Consider the following 19963-nt stretch of genomic DNA (forward strand, 5'->3'; position numbering starts at 1 on the left):
AACAAATATTCTTCAATGTTGCACAATAACCTTAATTTGTCATCTCAAATTGCTTCCATCACTATAAACAATGACAGGCCGAGAAGCACCAATACTTCACCTGAGTGTTATTTGGTTGCCTGTAGGGAACAATTTAAGCTAAGTTTGGAAGCACAAAACCCAAAACTGTACTTTTTTAAAAAAAAACATGAACACAGTAAAAAAAAATCACAATCTTGCCAATACACTTCACTGTAATCTCATTGGAGAAAAACAATATTTCTACAGTGCAACTTCATGAAAATTTCACATACAATTGATAAAATATTAAAATAACACTGATATTGTGGTATGATTCCTGTTCAAAGACTTTTGTCATTATCCACACCGGCCACAATACCAAATGTACACAAATGGAATTCAACAGAATGTAACTTGCTATGATTTCTGTACCTGCAAGAGTAGGTCGGCTCTCCAATTTTGAAAACACGCCCACAGAGTTGTGATGACTTGTTCGCCTTTTCAAGTTTGGTCATTCCCATAGTAGGATCCTCTCCACACAAATACCATTCCATTGGCCCCAACAGAATATGCTGAGCTAACATTTCCTCATTAAGTGGATTAGGGTTCGAGCCTCTACAGTAAATCTTTGGTACATAATAGGCAAGGTGTTGGTACACATCCCTGGTCAGATCTGTTGCTTGAAGCCAGTTCTAAGAAAGAAGACAATGTCACACAAATATTTGATTCTTGCAGCAGATATTTAAAACGTATGTTCACATTCAAAAGAAACCAAATGTGAAATTTAATCTCAGCAATTTCAGTAAGAAGTGTACAGAGCTAGCAATATCAGGAGTGAATGGACAAATATTTCTTCTAACGTTTACATGAGCACTGTCCGTATCCATTACACTTTTCATAGCAAATCAATTAATTTTCATTACAAGTTAAATAAATTTGAGATTAGCTCCGGTAGATAGCTCAAGGAAGCCAACAACATATGGCCGCAATAAGAAAAGCTGACCAGATCTTAGAATGTATTTGCCTCATTACGCCTGTGAAGCCCTTTGGGATGTTTTTCTAAGTTAAAGGCACTATATGAATGCAAGTCGTTGTTCTTGTATAGCCAGATAGTGCACAAGTCCAAGGAGGTGATAAGTCTACAAAGAACAAACTTGTATTTATATAGCACCTTTCTAGTTCACAGGACATCCAGAAATGTCACTTATGTAGCCAATTTGTGAACAGCAATTTCCACAAGCAGCTCATCTGCTTTGATGATCACGATTGAGAAGTAGATGGCCAGCATGTGCAGTGAACTCCCTAATTCCTCTCAAATAATGGTATGGGATATTTTAGGTCCACCTTAACGTTTAGATGGAGCCTTGGTTCAGTGTTTCAGCTGAAAGACAGTCCCAACAATGCAGCACCTCCTCAACATTTCACTGAAGTGTCAGTCCAGATTATGTGCTCAAGTTCCAGGAGTGGGACTTGAACCCACAGCCTTCTGATTCAGGTGCCAGAGTCTACCACTGACACAAGGCACTGGTATGACCACACCTGGATTATCATATACAAGTCTGTGTCTATCCCAGAGCATGGTACATTGGCGAGACCATGCAGACACTGCGACAACGGATGAACGGACACCGCGCAACAATTGCCAGACAGGAGGGTTCCCTCCCAGTCGGGGAACACTTCAGCAGTCAAGGACATTCAGCCACCGATCTTCGGGTAAGCGTACTCAAAGGCGGCCTTCGAGACACACGACAACGCAAAATCGTCGAGCAGAAATTGATAGCCAAGTTCCGCACCCATGAGGACGGCCTCAACCGGGATCTTGGGTTCATTACACGCTATACGTTACCCCACCAGCGAACAAATGTTATCTGTTTTTAATATAACGGGTCAGTTGCTGTCTTTTCTATGTTTCTACCTCTCTATCTCTGTTTTTTTTGGTGATTTGTATATTCGGAGACCTTGTAGGTAACACCTGTCTGTCTGCACACTGATTGCCTTGACAACGGGCAGTTGAAAAGACTGTCTGTAATCACCAAGCATTGTTCTGTGATTTATAAATGCGATTTCATTTCAAGGATTTCATTTCCACAACATTCACCTGAGGAAGGAGGAAGCCGGAAGCCTCCGAAAGCTTGTGAATTTAAAATAAAATTGCTGGACTATAACTTGGTGTTGTAAAATTGTTTACAATATACAAGTCTGGTTGCCGTATTATAGCAAAGATATCCAGGCATTGGAGGCAGTGCAAAACACTCAAAGCTCAAGCTTGGAAGAGGAACACGGCGAAGAGTTTAGAGTTAACTGCTTTACACAGACAATGGTGAACGTGCGGAATGGACTATCCAGAGAGGAACAGGAGGTAGACAGTATGGAAAAAGTTACAGGAGAATTGGATAAATATTTGAGCAAGGGGACAATTGAGTGTTATTAATTTCTGGGACCTGCCAGGTGGACTGGATGGTCTTTTCCAGTATTGTACTTTCCTGTATGATCCTAGTATTCGGATTAGTAAATAAAATTTGACTTCAATTTTTTTTATATAATGGCTTACAAATTTTGATAATTTGCTGCACAAAAAAAGCAGTAACATGTCCAAAGGCATATCAACTTCACAGCATTCTTGAGGTTTGCTCATGAAGAGTCAATAGCACCAGTGAAATCACATTCCAGCAGAAATCAGTTTTCAGAAAAAGATGAAGAAATTGGGGAAAAAACTATATCTATTTACTTCATTCTTATAGTCAAATCTGTACACAGACTAACAGTCCAAATGCATCAAAAAAACTGGCAAAAGCAGTTTATATTGTCAATTAACTCCTTAAAATTGAAACCTGCAAAAATATATTAAGAATGTGAATAAAGGTTGTACAGTAGAGAAAAAAATGATACAATATTCAGCAGCACAACAATTTCCGAACCTCTGATACCATGGAAATATCACCTGTTTTGAAACAAAAAGCTGGCCAATAATGGAGGGGCATTGTAAAATGTATCTTTAAGCGGTGAAAAACTTTGCAAAATTTTGCACTCGGGAGACAATTCATTTGGATGGAATCCACAAATGGACAGATTCTGTGTGAAAGAAACAGGCTTGATAGGCTAAATGGCCTTTTCTCCCTTATTACTTTTTGTTCTCGATATCTCCCTCTGCAGGCAGTAAAAGAACAATGAGACTGCTTTTCAAAAAGCATTCTACTGATTTAACCCATAATGTTATGAAAGGAGATATTGGAACACCTTTTGCTATCTGTCAGCAACTGTTGCCATGTTTTAACTGCCAGTCAGATACAGCATAGGAATTGGCATTTTATGGAGCATTCCCCCCAATGCAACATCAAGTTCTGTTCCTGCAGCATAATGTCCAATAGCACTGGAACGGAAGTTCACATTAGGAAAGTTCTACACAAAATATCCATGACTCAGTGGTAGCACTCTCACCTCTGTGTCAGAAGGTTCTGGGTTCAAGTGCCATTCCAGAAACTTGAGCACAAAATCTAGGCTGACATTCCAGTGCAGTACTGAGGGAGTGCTGCACTGTGAGGTGAGATATTAAACCGATGTCCTGGCCAATATTATCCCTTAACCAACATCACTTAAAAAATTATCTGGTCGTTATCCCATTGTGGGACCATGCTGTGCGCAAATTGGCTATTGTGCTTCCTACATCACAACAGTGACTTCAAAAGTATTTCATGGACTGTAAAGCGCTTTGGGACGTCCTGAGGTTACGAAAGGCACCATATAAATGGACGTCTTTCTTTCTTTTTTATCTGCAAAACAGATTTCCTCTAACCAACAAATAAACAGAGTTATAAGTCTATAGGCATCGCTCATTATAATATTCAGGAACATAGGGCAAATCAGCTAAATATTTTCTTCCTCCTCTTAAGGCAGTGACTCATGTTGGGTTATTGTCCACAAGTGGTGGCAGTATTCAAAACTTTATCCAATCTCATGCATCTTACCCAAGGTCAATTTTCACATGAAAGCAAAGATTATGAGCGTCAGATGGCTATTTGACCATGGTACACATCACAGCTTAGTCTAATCTCATTTTATGCCAATAGATATGTGCGCACCTTGCAGGAGTGGTCATTGGATATCGATCAGAAGCAGAAATCTTCATTGAATTTTCCTCTCCCGAGCTAAGAGCAACTTTGTGTAACTGTAGTGCCACCAGCTGACATTATCTAACTCATCCAAGGACAGAGAATAATCCAGGGACATTCTTCGACTGTATGGTTCTGTACCACACCCACAGGGCCACACTATACTAAATCTTTAAATAATGTAGTTGTCTTGCCACATGCATTGATTGAGGCTATCAAGGTGAGATTGCATGGAATAAAAACTGGAATATTTGTGATTACATAGCACTTAAATGCATCTCAAAGGTTCTGTCTTCCACCACCTTTTTATTGGTTTGTATAAAAGAAATTAAACAAATTATATTTCACTAGTTCTTCTTCTACAGCATAGTTCATGAACAAAATTTAATAGATAATTCTCCAAGGAAGCAAGCCTCAAAAGCAGATACCTCTGACTCAGCTTGCTCATAAATTGACTTGAAACTTCTCCAGGAGCCTGGTGCAGAGTCAGCCAAAGAGCTTACAGCTGCAATTGACCGAGATCTGGGTGGCCTGGCTGTTGGTGAGTCAAACGAGCTTGTCGGAGATGATGCCCTTGAACTCTGTTCACTTGATGGGTTCATCAATAGTACATATGAACCTGCAAGATTCTCCTTTCACATCAGCCATGCAGATCTATCATCATGCAGGTCTCATTAACTGTCCTTCTCAAAACCAGATGTTTCGCCCCCCCGCCCCCCAAGATAAAAGCCACTGACTAGGTGGACCAATTTTCTTAACAAAATAATGTTTGTGATCCTATTGCTGATTCTCCTTTATTCCTGTAACTTTAGTGCTGACCTCAACGTGAGTTAGATGCACTTAGCTGGAGCTCATGAACGAGCAATGAATTTATTGACTTTTACGCCTTTTCTAGTAAATTTTACTTTTTCAATATATTTTATGATTTCTGCAGTGACAAGGTTGATTGCACATCCCCTCCTATTTGAGAAGCTTTCAACAAGGTTAGTTATAAGGAACCCTTCCCACCCAGCCCAGCAACCAAGTTTGGCACTTTCCAATCTGTTACCGGGATTTTTTTTAAAAACTCACCAAGCATGCTATACAATACACATTTAATCTGAAACACACATGGTCTCCCCCGGCCTTGTCTCAACAAGTAGAACAAAATAACTTGCATTTATATACTGCCTTTCATGTTCTCAGGAGGTACCAAAGCTTGACACAGCCAATGAGATACTTTTGAAGTGCAGCCACTACTGTATTGCAGGCTAACAGATGACAGTGATAGACAGTCAGAAAAATGCTTCTTCCATGTCATCTAACTTCACCTCTTTTCCCCCTCCCCCAACTGTCTTAGGATTTGATGGAGTGGCCAACATTTATTTCAAAGTAAAAACAGAAAATGCTGCAACCAGTCAGCCTCTGTGGAAAGAGAAACAGAGTTAACGTTTCATGTCGATGACCTTTCAGCAAAACTAATTTCAGATTTCCAGCATCTGCAGTATTTTGCTTTTGTTTTATTTCATACTGTTTATTTTAGCACCTGCATCCATCACAATACCCTTGGGTCATCCTTCCCTCTACTTGACATTCTTCTTTTCCCCTATATTTGACACTCTCTGCAGCTTGGGAGATAAACTCAGAATGGGTGTAAAAGAGCCCTTTAGGAAAGCCTTTGACAACGTACCATTTGGGATAAGATTAAGGGGTATGGAATTGGTGAAGGATTGCAAACTGGATTAAAAATTGGTTCGAAGGGAGAGAACAGAGTTAGAGTTAAGGGCAGTTTTTCCAGAGTGGTTGGAAATGGGTAGTGGTGTCCCACATGGTTCAGTTGCTGGGCCTCTTCTGTTTACATTAATGATGTGGGTATAGGCCTAGAGGGAATGCTGTTGAAATTTGCAATGACACCAAAATAGGAAATAGAGTTAATTCTTTAGAAGACCAAAGGAATCGGCTAAAGAAAATTGGTAAGATAAGGGAATGGCCAAAAAGTGGCAAATGGTATTCAATGCCATTAAGTGTGAGGTGATGCATTATGGCAAAACAAACAACAAATCTATATGGAAGTTGGCTCGGTGTTGTTGAAGTGCAGAGGGTTTTGGGGTTCACAGGAAATTAAAAGGCAACAGCTCAGGCTGTAAAAAAATTGTAGGTTTTATCATGAGGTATAGAATATAACTGCAGAGAGGTAATAACAGAAAAAATAACGAGCCTATATAAAACCTTGATGTGACCTCAATTCAAGTATGTAACTGGGCTACTATAGGAAGGATATTGAAGCTGCAGAGAAGATACAATGCAGATTCAGTAGGATGCTGCCAGGTATGAGAAAATACAAATATGAAGACTTGAAAAATTTGGCCTTTTTTCGTTAGAACAAATTACCGAGTGATACGTGTTTAAAATTATGAAAGGATGGGGCACAATCGAAAGAAGCAGACCATTTACAGTAGTTAAGGGGTCAAGAACAAGAGGCTAATTAGATGCAAGACATTTTGAACAGAGGGCAGGAGAAACTTCTTCTCAGAGTTGTGAGGCTGTGGAATTCACTTCCAGCATTATTGGTTGAGGCAGATACCATCTCAACATGTAAGAGTAGATTGGATAGGTGGTTGAAAGAAAAGGACAGTGGATGCATTGGTTGTGATCTTCCAAAATTCCCTAGATTCTAGAACGATCCCAGCAGATTGGAAGGTAGCAAATGTAATCCCACTATTCAAAAAAAGAGGGAGAGAAAACAGGGAACTACAGGCTGGTTAGCCTGATATCAGTCGTCGGCAAAATGCTGGGATCCATTATTCAGGAAGTGCTCAGAGGGCACTCAGAAAATCATAATATGATTAGGCAGAGTCAACAAGGTTTTATGAAAGGGAAATCATGTTTAACAAATTTATTCAGAGTTCTTTGAGAATGTAACTAGCAGGGTAGACAAAGGGGAACCAGTGGATATAGTATATTTGGATTTCCAAAAGGCATTTGATGAGGTGCCACATAAAAGGTTGTTACGCAAGGCAAGAGCTCATGGGTTGGGGGCAATATATTGACATGGATAGAGGATTGGTTAACGGATAGAAAAGAGTAGGGATAAACAGGTCGTTGGCAGGCTGTAACTAGTGGGGTGCCGCAAGGAGCGGTGCTTGGGCCTCAGCTATTTACAATCTATATTAATGACTTAGATGAAGGGACCAAGTGTAATGTATCCAAGTTTGCTGACAATACAAAGATAGGTGGGAAAGTGAACTGTGAGGAGGACAAAGAGTCTGCAAAGGGATATAGACAGGTTAAGTGAGTGGGCAAGATGGTGGCAGATGAAGTATAATGTGGGGAAGTGTGAGGTTATTCATTTTGGTAGGAAGAGCAAAAAACCAATATTTTTTAACATGGTTAGAAACTATTAAATGTTTGTGTTCAGAGAGATCTGGGTGTCCTCGTACAAGAGACACAAAAAGTTAGCATGCAGGTACAGCAAGCAATTCGGAAGACAAATGGAATGTTGCAATCCAAACCCCTTGCAATAAAGGACAAGAGCAAGAAAGTCTTGCTACAATTGTATAGGGCTTTGGTGAGACCACACCTGGAGTACTGTGCAGAGTTTTGGTCTCCTTATTTAAGGAAGGGTATACTTAGAGGTAGTCCAACAAAGGTCCACTGGATTGATTACTGGGATGAGAGGGCTGTCCTATGAGGAGAGGTTGAGTAAAATGGGCCTATATTCTCTGGAGTTTAGAAGAATGAAAGATGATCTCATAGAAACAAGATTCTGAGGGGGTTTGACAGGGTAGATGCTGAGAGGTTGTTTCCCCTAGCTGGAGAGTCAAGAACGAGGTGGCATAGTCTCAGGATAAGGGGTCGGCCATTTAGGACTGAGATGAGGAGAAATTTCTTCACGCAGAGGGTTGTGAATCTTTGGAATTCTCGATCCAAACGGCTGTGGATGCTGGGTCGTTGAGTATATTCAAGGCTGAGATAGATAAATTTATGGGGTCGAGGGGAATCAAGGGATATGGGAATTGGGCGGGAAAGTGGAGTTGAGGTCGAAGATCAGCCATGATCTTAATGAATGGTGGAGCAGGCTCAAGGGGCTGTATGGCCTACTTCTGTTCCTAACTCTTATGTACTTATGAAGGAAAACCGGGTGGGTAAATGTGATGACAACTATTCCCTTGCTAGGAGCGTAAATACCAACATAGGTTGGGTGAGCCAAATAACCTGTTCTCGTGTTGTAGCTACTATGGATTTCTATGTATCTGTTACTAATCACAGTTTTTTTTAACCCTACATAAGATTCTGAGGCCACAATTAGGGTGCAATGCCTTTGAAAGGTGTGTCACTATAGACGTGCACCAGAGCAGGAGTGTCCAAGTTTTCTGCCTCATGGGCCATATGGATGATTACTATGGAGTTGGGTAGAGGGGCGCATAAAAAGTGTTAATCCATGTACTCATTAATATTCCTGTATCTCAAATTGCTGATATTATGTTCTGATTTAGAATATATTCAATCTGGCAACAGTCCTAAGGACAGCCCTTTCCAAGTCTGTGAACCCACAAAATTCAAACATGACGAACTAGTAAGCACTACACGAGCAAATAGGACTGAGTTAGCCTTGGCTCAGTGGCAGTACTCTCGTCCGAGTCAGAAGGTTTTAGGTTCAGGCCTTCTCCAGAGACTTAAGCAAATAAATTAAATATCTGAAAAGGAGAACTGAGCTATGGATTTTGAATGAAGAATTTCAATTTTTTATGACAGCATTGTCAGTATCAGCTCATTTTAGTTTGCTGTAACCTGGAAGTCGGCCTGAAACTCATCAACTAAAATGTACTTAAACTCTGGAGTACTGATGTTTAAATTATTATTTATGGTTCTAAGGTTGTGCCAGCAAATTTAATCTACTAGTCAATCTCTTATGGCGTTCCTGAAGGACTCTAAGAAATTAGTTCTTACTACTTCCTGCTCATGCTCTGGTGCTTACCATATCCTTAACCAAAGTGGGACTGTGGTTTACGTCAAATTAAAGGAATTTTTAAAAACTGGCCAAGAACACTGCAATTTTTTTAAAATTCTAACTTGCATCAAAATTGTCAATTACCAGAAACAGATTTCAGGACCTGTGAATTATTCATTTTTTTAAAAATTGATGATAAACTTTGCTGCTGGTCAAGCAACACAAAGCTAAGGTCCAGGGAGAGAAGACAAAGCATCCAATAAAACATGGCCACTAATGAACAAAACAGTAAATAAAACAAAACAGAGAGAGGCACAAGCACCATTGGTCAGCACTTCTGTGGATCTCACTCCCTTTATCCACCATACAAACCTTCAGATAATAGAAAGGGTCAACCAGTTCTGGATACAGTGGCCGAATGGCTATGATGCTGGTCATGAATTCAGTAAACTTGGCAATGTGTTTGGGCTGGGACCAGAAAACTAACCATGAAAACTATTGTTTTGTTGTAAAAACCCAACTGACTCACTAATGCCCTTCTTGGAAAGGAAGCTGCCAGCACATCCTGGTCTGGCCTATGTGACTCCAGTCCCATATTATATGGTTAACTCTTAAATGTCCTCAGTGCAAATTGGGATGGGCAATAAATGTTGCTTTGCCAGTGTTGCCCACAACCGAAGAACAAATAAATATTTTTTTTTAAATCAGCTCTCTCAAAGTCTCCAAACACTTGCTCCACAGGAATGCAACCATCAAGATTGAAGTGCCTTGGATGAACCCCTGCATGCATGTGAGGCATCCTTCAGACAGATATGCAGAGTGGGTAACAGAAGATTTTTTTAAAACTTACAAGAGGATTCTATGACCTTGCTCACAAAGAGGCAACATTGAGAATCTGACTCAAGGTTAGGTCAGATCGGGCAGGGTCGTGCACATGCAAAGCAGCAGCAAAAGACATGGCATGCATACGCGCACACGCCCCAAAAGAGGTTGTGAAGAGCAGTGAGCTTGTGCATGTGTGAAGACCAGGAAATATTAGTTGCAGAATTGAAGCCCCAAGCCACAGGAAGAGGGGAAGACCTGCCCACGAGAAAGTTGGAGCAGAGTGTCCTAACCAGCAATGGGCACATTTAATAACTTTTTAAAAGTATATCACTTACTTATGTTACAAATGTAATTGTTAACTGTAACTAGTACAGTTAGTCAGAAAACAACACAGCCACTGAAGTTATTTGAATGATTCATTTTGTTTTGATGGTTTTTGATTAAAAGCTTTTTTACCCATCTAGGTTACTGATTGGCTCAAATATCCCACTGACTAAACCTATGTTAAGTCAACAAACAGTGGTTATTTGCAACAACTATTTTTTGCTCCACGTTCACATCAACTGGGTTCACAATGAAAATTATGTGACTCCGGAGTAAAGAGTATAGATGAATGAAAATGACTGCTGAGAAAAATGAAAATTGAGATTGGGTTACAAACAGTAATATCTTTGAGGAGTTCAGATGAATACAGGAATGATTTGCAGTCATACAAATCTCACGTTGTAATATGTTAAAAAGAAACAACATTATGCCATTATGGCCACTCAATTTGTTTATGTGGTTCTGCTCAACAACAAAACAGCATTGTGATGATAGACTAGGTGTAGAATAGCACTGCCTTGAAAGAGGCTTTACAAATGTACTGAAAAGAAATCCACCATAAATTTGAAGGCAATAATCATGGGTCTTGAACAAAAAAGGTGCAGGAGATTCATAAATTGTGGCACAAGAAAAGGCCATATGAGTGAGAGCACACTTCATCCAAAAGGCCACATACAAAGTGCACCATCCTGGACACAAACATTTAATTTCCGGGGTAGGAAAGAGAGGGTAAAGAATGAAGGATTTATTTAGTGCTTTTACATTCTCAGGACCTCTCAATGTCAATGAGGTACTTGGTGCATGCATTGCTGTTTTGCAGGTAAATACAGCAGCCAACTTACACACAGCAAGATCCCATAAATAGCAATAAGATAAACGACCAGTTAATCTCTTCCAGTGGTGTTGATTGAGGGAATATTGGCGAGGCCACCAGAAAAACTCCCTACACTTGTTTGAATTTTTCTATGGGATCTTTTACATCCACCTGAACTGGTAAACAGGGCCTCAGTTTAATGTCTCATCAGAGAAAAACAAACTGTTAATAGTTCTTCCTGACCACCAAACATAAATGGAGCAAAACAGAGAAATCAGTGCAAAAGTACAACATGCAGGATTTAACTTTCCCCTTTTGTCTTCTGCACACAACGTCCCTATCATTCCAATAGTACTCCAACCACAAAGTGTTCTATACAGTATCTGTTCATCTTGATCTACACTTGAACCTCGTTAACCTCAAAGCCCAGCCCCCGACCCCGCTCCAGTATTTCTTTTAAGTTTTCTTAAGGAATTTTAATAGCACTGGTAACCCTCTCGTACCTCTTCATATGAGCCTGGACAGGGAATGTCAGTGGATTATTTGACAATGTTGGCATCACATCTAAACCAGTTTTATTGTCTGAAGCAATTTGTCTTTGGGTCAAATTTTGTACTGGTAGAGGTACCAACTAGTAGTTAAATCCAATATAGTTTAAGTCTACTGATAATTCAATCATTTTTCACATTTTAAAAAATTGTATTATCCAATTCAATCTATTATTTATACTAAAAAAAGTGAACAGCTGCAACATTCTAATGGCATTGTACCTGTAGGTAAAGCTCTGAGGATCACGGTGCGTGGTCCATTAAGTACAGAGCGTCTGACCTAACGTTACCTTGAATATAAAATCAGATTTAGGCCGACCAAACTGACTTTAAAATTCCTCACTTGCTGAGTGGGTGTGCACTGATCCTACCCTAATTAGTAATTTTAAATCTATAATCTTACTGATCCCATGAGCAACATTCAGCTCTTGCCTCCACAATTACAAGCACAGTGTGATTCCAACCAATTGCTTGCTGGTTAATGTTACTGCAAAAAATGAACAACCCAGTTCTTCCCAGAAACATTAAGAAAGCCAACCTGGTCCCACAAAATAGGGCTTTTTGTCATCCCCCACCAAGCAACAAACCAAATTATGTCTTGCCATATGGCCCCCTAAGCTAAGCCAACATTCGTTCCCCATTTTAAACAAGCACAACTTGCGTTGCCTCATGGCACGAGCAGAGACCTTCCACAGGCTTTATGACTTTGAAGCAACCCAATCCATCCCAGAATAGTTTGCCCTACTTCATGGATATCCAACTTATCACCAACCCTCCCCCAGCCATTAACGTTTGCCCAAGAATGGGAAAGAAATTGGACCCAAACAGTGGTGTTCATCATTACTGCCTTAGTAACGTCAGCCATCCAATGCTTTAAGAGTGAATGTCCAGAAACCCACCCCCACCCTCCCCCCCAACCTTGCTGAGTTTGATTGTTCAACACCCATAAGAATATCACGCCACCATTCCTCTTCCTCCCCGACCCCTTACTGCTACGATTGCTGGGCAGCAGCCACCCTTCCCCATGGAAAACTTTTAGTGGCTCTCCCATCTCCACTGTCCCTTCCCTGCCTTCTCCACCCCTCTCCTCTCCACAGCCTCCTGCCCCCCTCCACCCGCCCCTCTGCTCCGCTCCGCCACCCCCACTTCCAGAGTAATACTCAATAACAAGTAGATTTATATATTTTGTATTTATACAGTGCTTTTAAAAGGCATTTATAAATGTCTTATCTGCATTCAGCAGTATATGCCTCTTTGCTGTGTCATTTATGTTGCTCAATTCAAATGATTGGTCTATCGGTGTATTGAATGACAGGAAGCCGAAGGAGGTCAGTAAGGACAGGATTCAGGCGATGAGCTGAAGTCGGTGTAGTGTGGAGCTCAGAAGGATAGTGACAGATGTTGCAGAATGGAGTCTTGGGGTAAATACAGTCTGGATATTTGTCTCAGTGGTAGTATGGTAAGGTGACGGGTGTAAGCACGTGATGACGAAGAGGTGAAAGTAGGCAGTCTTGGTGATGGGTTTGCAGATCAGCTCAAGGCTGAATAGGGCATCTTTGTTGCAAACTTTCTGGTTCAACCTGAGTGAGCAGCCAGGGAGAGAATGGGAGTCAGGGGCAAGGTTATGGACTTCTCGGCATGTCCAAATTGATAGCTTTGGTCTTCCTGAAGTTCAATTTGACATATTTCTGACTTTTGATTTTAATTTGATTTCAGACAAACAATCTGACAGCATAGAGATAGTTGTGAAGAGGTAAACCCACGTATCGTCAGCCTACGTGTGGAAACTGACCACATACTATGGATAATGTCACTAAGGAGTCACGTGCAAATGAGGAAAAGGAAAGATTGAACATTGGTATGCCAGTGGTGAGGTAACTGGACAGGAAGAGAAGCATTGCTTGAAGTGCGCTGGCTACATTGGCATATGTTGGAGTCAAACTAAGCAAGTGAAGATGTGGAGATGCCGGTGATGGACTGGGGTGGACAAATGTAAGGAATCTTACAACACCAGGTTTTAGTCCAACAAATTTATTTTAAAATCACAAGCTTTCGGAGATTATGGGGATAATCTCCAAAAGCTTGTGATTTTAAAATAAATTTGTTGGACTATAACCTGGTGGTGTAAGATTCCTTACATTTAAGCAAGTGAAGTTCTGCTTAAGTAAACCATATTAGAATGGCAGTGGAGGACGATATGGTCAACTGCGTCAACGCCTTGGTCAGATCAAGGAGGTCAAGGGGAAGCAACACGCCAGTTACATCACAGAGGATATTGTTGTTTAGTTGACTGAGTGCTGTGAGCAGAGAGAAAGCTGAACCGAAGAAATTCAAACAGTGGGAAGTTTAGCATGACAATGGGTGACATCAATCCTTCAAGGACTTGAGAGCTTTGATAACATGCACAACAAATTTGAAGGAGACTCCCTTCACACAACTTTTTTCTGGAGTCAGGTCAGGCTCCAACTCCGACTCAAGATTTACACGACAACTGCTTAGCATCAGTGCAAAGTGAAACTACATTTATAGCATGAATGTCAGCTTAGCTCAAAAGGTAGCACTCATCTGAGTCAGAAGATTACAGATCCGAGCCCTTCGCCATGATTTGAATACATAATCTAGGCCAGGGGTGTCAAACTTATTTTACACAATGGGGTCTGATCAGACATCCTGGCACTTGGCGTGGGCCAAATTCAACTAAGTTATTTGTACATACTGGGACAGAAATTGATGTGTTTTGCACATTTTGAGTGTAAAACTGGTGCAACATAAACCAATTTCATGGCACAAAGTCCTGCACCTCACCTGCAATGGCGGCATGCTGTCACCATATTGGTCCTCACTGTTTCCAGGTGTCCCTAGTGGCCTCCTGAAATCAGTGAAGGATCAATTTAAATATGTGAAGAGTCCTGTGTCTGTTTCAGGACCCTTCTGCAAAATGCTTGAAAAACAAGGTGAAGCATGAACCGTGCAAGCTGTGACTAGTTTTTCCAGTTCTACAGCGGCTCAAACACGGACCTTAAAAGGGACCACGGGAGGCTGAAGAAATGGTAGAACAAGTTTTTTTAATTCCCCTTCTGCAGAGCCAGGAGGAGCAAGGGCGCTCCTCCCAGTTCCACAGCACTACTGTGGGCCATTGCCGGCCTGCACTTGGCCCTCCTGCACTTTCCTCCACCCCACTTTGCAGGACTGACTGGCAATGCAGCAGGCCCAAATGTGATCCCCACGTCCGGCATGCTGCCTCTGGAGGCACAAAAGGTGCTAGAAGGTCACTTCCAATTATCAAAATGAAGCCTGAAGCACCGATTTCAGATGAGCCTCAGGCATCGGTTTCTGGCATGCACTTGAATTTCCAACCCACTATTCTAGTAGATAATAGAACGCACTTCTTCAAAAGTTCTTCCTCAGAAAACAGATTTGATGACACAGCTATTTCATGGACAATCACAGCAGCACTTACATGGCGACCATTCGCAAACATTGCTGCTTTTTAAACGACTGTGCTAATTCAGAAAATTTAACTTGACATAACTATCCGGTGCACTTACCATATTTCTCACCATGGTTTGCTTTATGGTGTCTGTGAATGTTGTAGTCTTTCACCATGGCTGCCTTTTGCTTACAAAATCAAGCACCATGGCTTTCCATTCATGTCCACAAAGAAATACAAAATTAATTTCATAATTCATATGAATGTTTTGGTAATTCAACTAATTTGCACTAAATGCGTTCTGGGTTACAAACTGCACTGTAAAAGGGAGAGTACAAAAGTTACAGCGAAGATTTGTCGGAGCTTAACAACAATTATTTTTGCTTTTGAAAATAGCTATATTTTCTTTTGAAACAGAGGCACAGAAGCTGGTAGTTGTTTTTCTCAAGTGAATCGGTAGCATGGGTTCAGCCAAGGCAAAATAACTATATTTTTAAATTAAAACATTGAATTGTTAGATTTATCATCACCATTCAAAGTGGAAATAAAAGCTCATCAATGGTTTAGGCATTGACAAATCTGCCTCTCTAAGATTTATGGATTTGTATCATTCATCTCCCAGCCACCAGAACACCTTTCAGGTGTTCCCCTTTGTCAGACCCTACACCACAGTCATGAAGTCATAATAATGCGCAGTTGTCACAAAATCACCAATAAATTAGCATTTTTCTTTCAAACAACAGGCTGCAACTTCAGCATTCTGCATTTTCATTATTTGTTGAGGTTTCTGCTTCCATCGGTCTCTCTGGATTTTGTTTCAAAGAGTTACTTTAGCTCAGCCTGTTCGAGATAGTCTTAATTTACAAATTCACCTTTCCTTATCTACTCCAAACCAAACAAGGGCAGTGCCTAGGAGTGTAGTGTGCCACTACTCTGACTATGCAACACTTGTGATTTTCATCACTTAACATCTGGACCTAAAAAAAAAGACCTAGAAGCAAGGCTAATCTGACTTTCTGGGCCGGCTATGCAGGATTAACATACACGAGATAAAAACCAAATTCATTCACATTTCATTTTTTAGAAAGATATTCAATCCATCTCGCTATCGTTCCAAACATTTAAGAACAAAAGAATACGTGGAACAGTGAGATACTCTTCAAAATATGATGACAAATGTTACTCAAAACTAATTTTGAAAAATAATCTCTGCCACCAGGACAGTCTGTCAGTCTCACCCTCAAATCTCATTGTTCGGCTGTTCCCCATGCTGCTGAATGAAGCTCACACACGGGCTACGAACTCCGAGATCCCGAGCAAGGAACCAACAGGTGAGATGGGGAGTCAGGCCCAGGATTTGTTGCCAAGAGAGAAGCCAAGGGAACGGGGCTGTGGCTGCTCCCCTCCCAACCCGGTACGAGTGGCAGCAGTTGGAGCTTACGATGTAAAATCAAGACGTGCACATCCTTGATTCTCACAGCGAAAGTCCCCAGTCTGCGTCCTTGTTCCCCACACGTAGAAACAGTCTTTCACTAAAGTTCTTCATTCTGGGAGACTCGGCAACCCTAAGCACAGCAAACTGCAGGCGGAATGGAACTGTGCTGCGGGCCATACATTTAACACCCCCGATCTAGGTTGACATTTCAATGTCATACTGAGGAAGCGCTGCTGATTGTCAGGGGTGCTGTCTTTCAGATGAGAAGTTAAACTAGGCCATCTACCTCGGTTCAGTGATAGCATTCTCGCCTTTGAGTCAGAAGGTTGCAGAATCAATTCCCATTCCAGAGACTTTGCACTTCAGTACTGAGGGAGTAATGTATTGTCAAAGGTGCCATCTTTTGGATGTAGTGTTAAACCGAGGTCCCATATGTCCTCTCAGATGGATGCAAGAGGTCACATGGCACTATTCGAAGCGCATGGGAGGTCACCCCATATCCTGGCCAATATTTATCCCTCAACCAACATCACTAAAACATTTATCTGGCTAAGTATTTCATTGCTGTGCATAAATTGACTGCCACATTTCCCCTAAATTACAACAGTGACTACACTTCAAAAGTACTTCATTGGCTGTAAAGCACTTTCCAACATCCTGAGGTATATAAAGGCAAGTTTTTTTTTCTTTCAGGTAACACTTTCTATAGAGCAGGGCAGTTACCCCATTTCCTGGCCAACATTTATCCTTCAGCCAACCCCATCAAATTGGCTGCCATTTTTGCCTACATTAGTGTCTACGCTTCAAAAATAACAATGAAGCACTTATGCTGAGAACATGAAGTCTTCCATTTATATAACGCTTTTCATTTTTCTTGCTTTAAATGCCTCTCATTGTTTTCCTTATTTAGTTTGAGGGAAATGTCACCCCGTGAAACATCCTTCCTGTAATATAGACACCAGACCAAATTACATAGCAGGCTCACCACGGTTTTAAACCAATTCAAATGTTCATAATATATCTGAAAAATAAACTCTACTTCATAGTTGAAGTGTATATTTACTAGAATAGAGTCCAGCTTCAACTTGTACACTACCAAAATGCTATAACTTTAAGACATTTGGAGTGTGGCCAACTAAAACAATATATAACAGCTGGTATTTCTTCATTAATATTTTAACTCTTAACGTGCATTTTCTGAAAGCAACCTCCTCCTCGCAATCCAGATTCGGAATGTTTAAACGACATTATTACATATAATCAGACTGGACGTCAAAGAATTTGCTTCTGATGAGGTTGTAACTTCACGTCAACAGCAGGAAGTGCTGAGTCCGGCAAGTTAACAACACGAATAGACCTTCAGATATAAAACAAGTCATGAACAAAAACTATCATCCTTAGGTTTCACGCAGATCCACACAAGAGCTGAAGTGCTGCTGTTATTTCCACCACCCTTTTACCTGACCCGCCGACACCATGTCTCAGCAAATCCGAGGACAACGCCGCAGGCCTGGGATAGGTCTTTACTTAACAACCTTCCCCCTGTCTGAGAAATACGAGCACAAACTGCTGATTCAACAAAAAAGCACAGGTTTCCCACGTATTAGTGAGAGGGAAATAAACACAAGGTATGTTATATTTCGTACCAAGGCGATGTCCTTCGCCGAACAGTCCATTAAAAACTTCGGGATGAACGGAACCTCTTCCGACTCAGTGGCCGCCATCTTGGATTTCTAGGCCCAAAAACAGGATCAGATCTCGGCACCGGAAACGATCGTCACCAAGGCCAAACATCCGCTGTACTTGGGCATCCTCAATGCCACTGCTGCCTTAGCCAATGATACTGATCTATTATCAGCACCATGCATACTCATACATTATCAGGATGTTAAGTTAAAATAAAACTATTTATTTTCTTTGCTACTTACATTTTTTTTTCTAACTTTTTACTTCCAAAAGAATTCAATTTATATTTTATTAAATTTATCAAAAAAATTCATTATCTTGGATAAGACTGTTCTTCCAGTAGATCACACCTTTCTCAATATGTTTATGTTTGTTTTTTCCTGCATAAGGTTTGCCAATTATTGAGTGGATTGTCCAGAATTGTCTAAACATAAACCAGATCCTCAATGTCTGCTATATTAGCTGATAATAACCTCAGGGTCGTTGAGTTAGGGACACAAAAAAGGGGGACAAGACTCCTATGCCTGATCATTACCCAACAATCCCTCCTGTGAATGCTGTGTGTGAATGTCATGGAAGGGCAGAACCAGCCTCAACAGCGATACCCTCTATAATTGCAAGCCAGAGGCAGCTTGTCAGCACTGCCTCACTTACACTTCCAGTGCTGAAGTTGTGGTTGTGCCTCAGGCTTGGGGTGGCTGACGGTTTCTGCTTTTAATGGACAGGTAGTTCCCAGTTCAGTCAATTCTTTTGTTTGTTTTTTTTGCTGTTTCATTGCAAGAACTGGCAGGCAGATTACTGACATGTCCTGGACTGTGTATAAGCACATGCATGAAAGGCGCATTGATATGGGAACAAGCTGGTCTGGATAGGCATGCAGAGCATACTCAGTGCTAAAGCTTTCATGTTAATAATGGCCACTTACGTAGAATTACATAGAATGTACAGCACAAAAACAGGCCAATCAGCGCACCTGGTCCATGCTGGTGTTTATGCTCCACATGAGCCACCTCCCACCCCACTTCATCTAACCCGATCAGCATAACCTTCTTTTCATGCCTTTGCCACCTCCAGACTTGACTATTCCAATGCTCTCCTGGCCGGCCTTCCATCTTCCACCCTCCATAAACTTGAACTCATCCAAAACTCCACTGCCCATATCCAAACTCACAACAAGTCCCATTCACCCATCACCCCTGTGCTCGCTGGCCTACATTGGCTCCCAGTCCGGGAACGCCTTGATTTTAAAATTCTCATCCTTGTTTTCAAATCCCTCCATGGCCTCGCCCCTCCCTATCTCTGTAACCTCCTTTAGCCCTACAACCCTCTGCGATCTCTGTGCTCCTCCAATTTTTGCCTCTTGCGCATTCCCGATTTTAATTGCTCCACCATTTGCGGCTGTGCCTTCAGCTGCCTAGGCCCTAAGCTCTGGAATTCCCTCCAAAAGCCTTTCCACCTCTCTACCTCTCTATCCTCTTTTAAGATACTCCTTAAAACTTATCTCTTTGACCAAGCTTTTGGTCATCTGTCCTAATATCTCCTTATGTGGCTTGGTGTCAAATGTTGTTTGATAATCGCTCCTGTGAAGCGCCTTGGGACATTTTATTACATTAAAGGCACTATATAATTGCAAGTTGTTGTTGTTGTTGTTCCTTTCTCCCCCATGTGTTTATCTAGCTTCCCGTTAAATGAATCTATGCTATTCACCTTGACTACGCCTTGTGGTAGCAAGTTCCACATTCTAACCATTCTCTGGGTAAAGAATTTTCTCCTAAATTCCCTATTGGATTTATTAGAGATTATCTTATATTTATGGCCTAGCCGTAAGATACTTCACCAAGCTACCTGATGGCATCCCATGA

General features: G+C 41.2%; 1 protein-coding gene across 4 annotated transcripts in view; it reads right to left on the minus strand.

The window, feature by feature from the left end:
* The window catches only part of ubr2 (ubiquitin protein ligase E3 component n-recognin 2), a 125322-nt gene extending 107170 nt beyond the window's left edge, over positions 1–18152 (minus strand). For all 4 annotated transcript variants that reach the window (XM_067988833.1, XM_067988832.1, XM_067988834.1 and 1 more), the window contains exons 1-2: positions 18062–18152; positions 433–692 (exon numbers count right to left, since the gene is read on the minus strand). In XM_067988833.1, coding sequence (XP_067844934.1) covers positions 433–692; positions 18062–18139 — 338 coding nt within the window. In that variant the 5' untranslated portion in view covers positions 18140–18152. The remainder of the gene's footprint in view (positions 1–432; positions 693–18061) is intronic.
* Between the last annotated feature and the right edge of the window lie 1811 nt (positions 18153–19963).

Source organism: Heptranchias perlo, chromosome 8, assembly GCF_035084215.1.
Source record: "Heptranchias perlo isolate sHepPer1 chromosome 8, sHepPer1.hap1, whole genome shotgun sequence".
NCBI classification, from domain to species: domain Eukaryota; kingdom Metazoa; phylum Chordata; class Chondrichthyes; order Hexanchiformes; family Hexanchidae; genus Heptranchias; species Heptranchias perlo.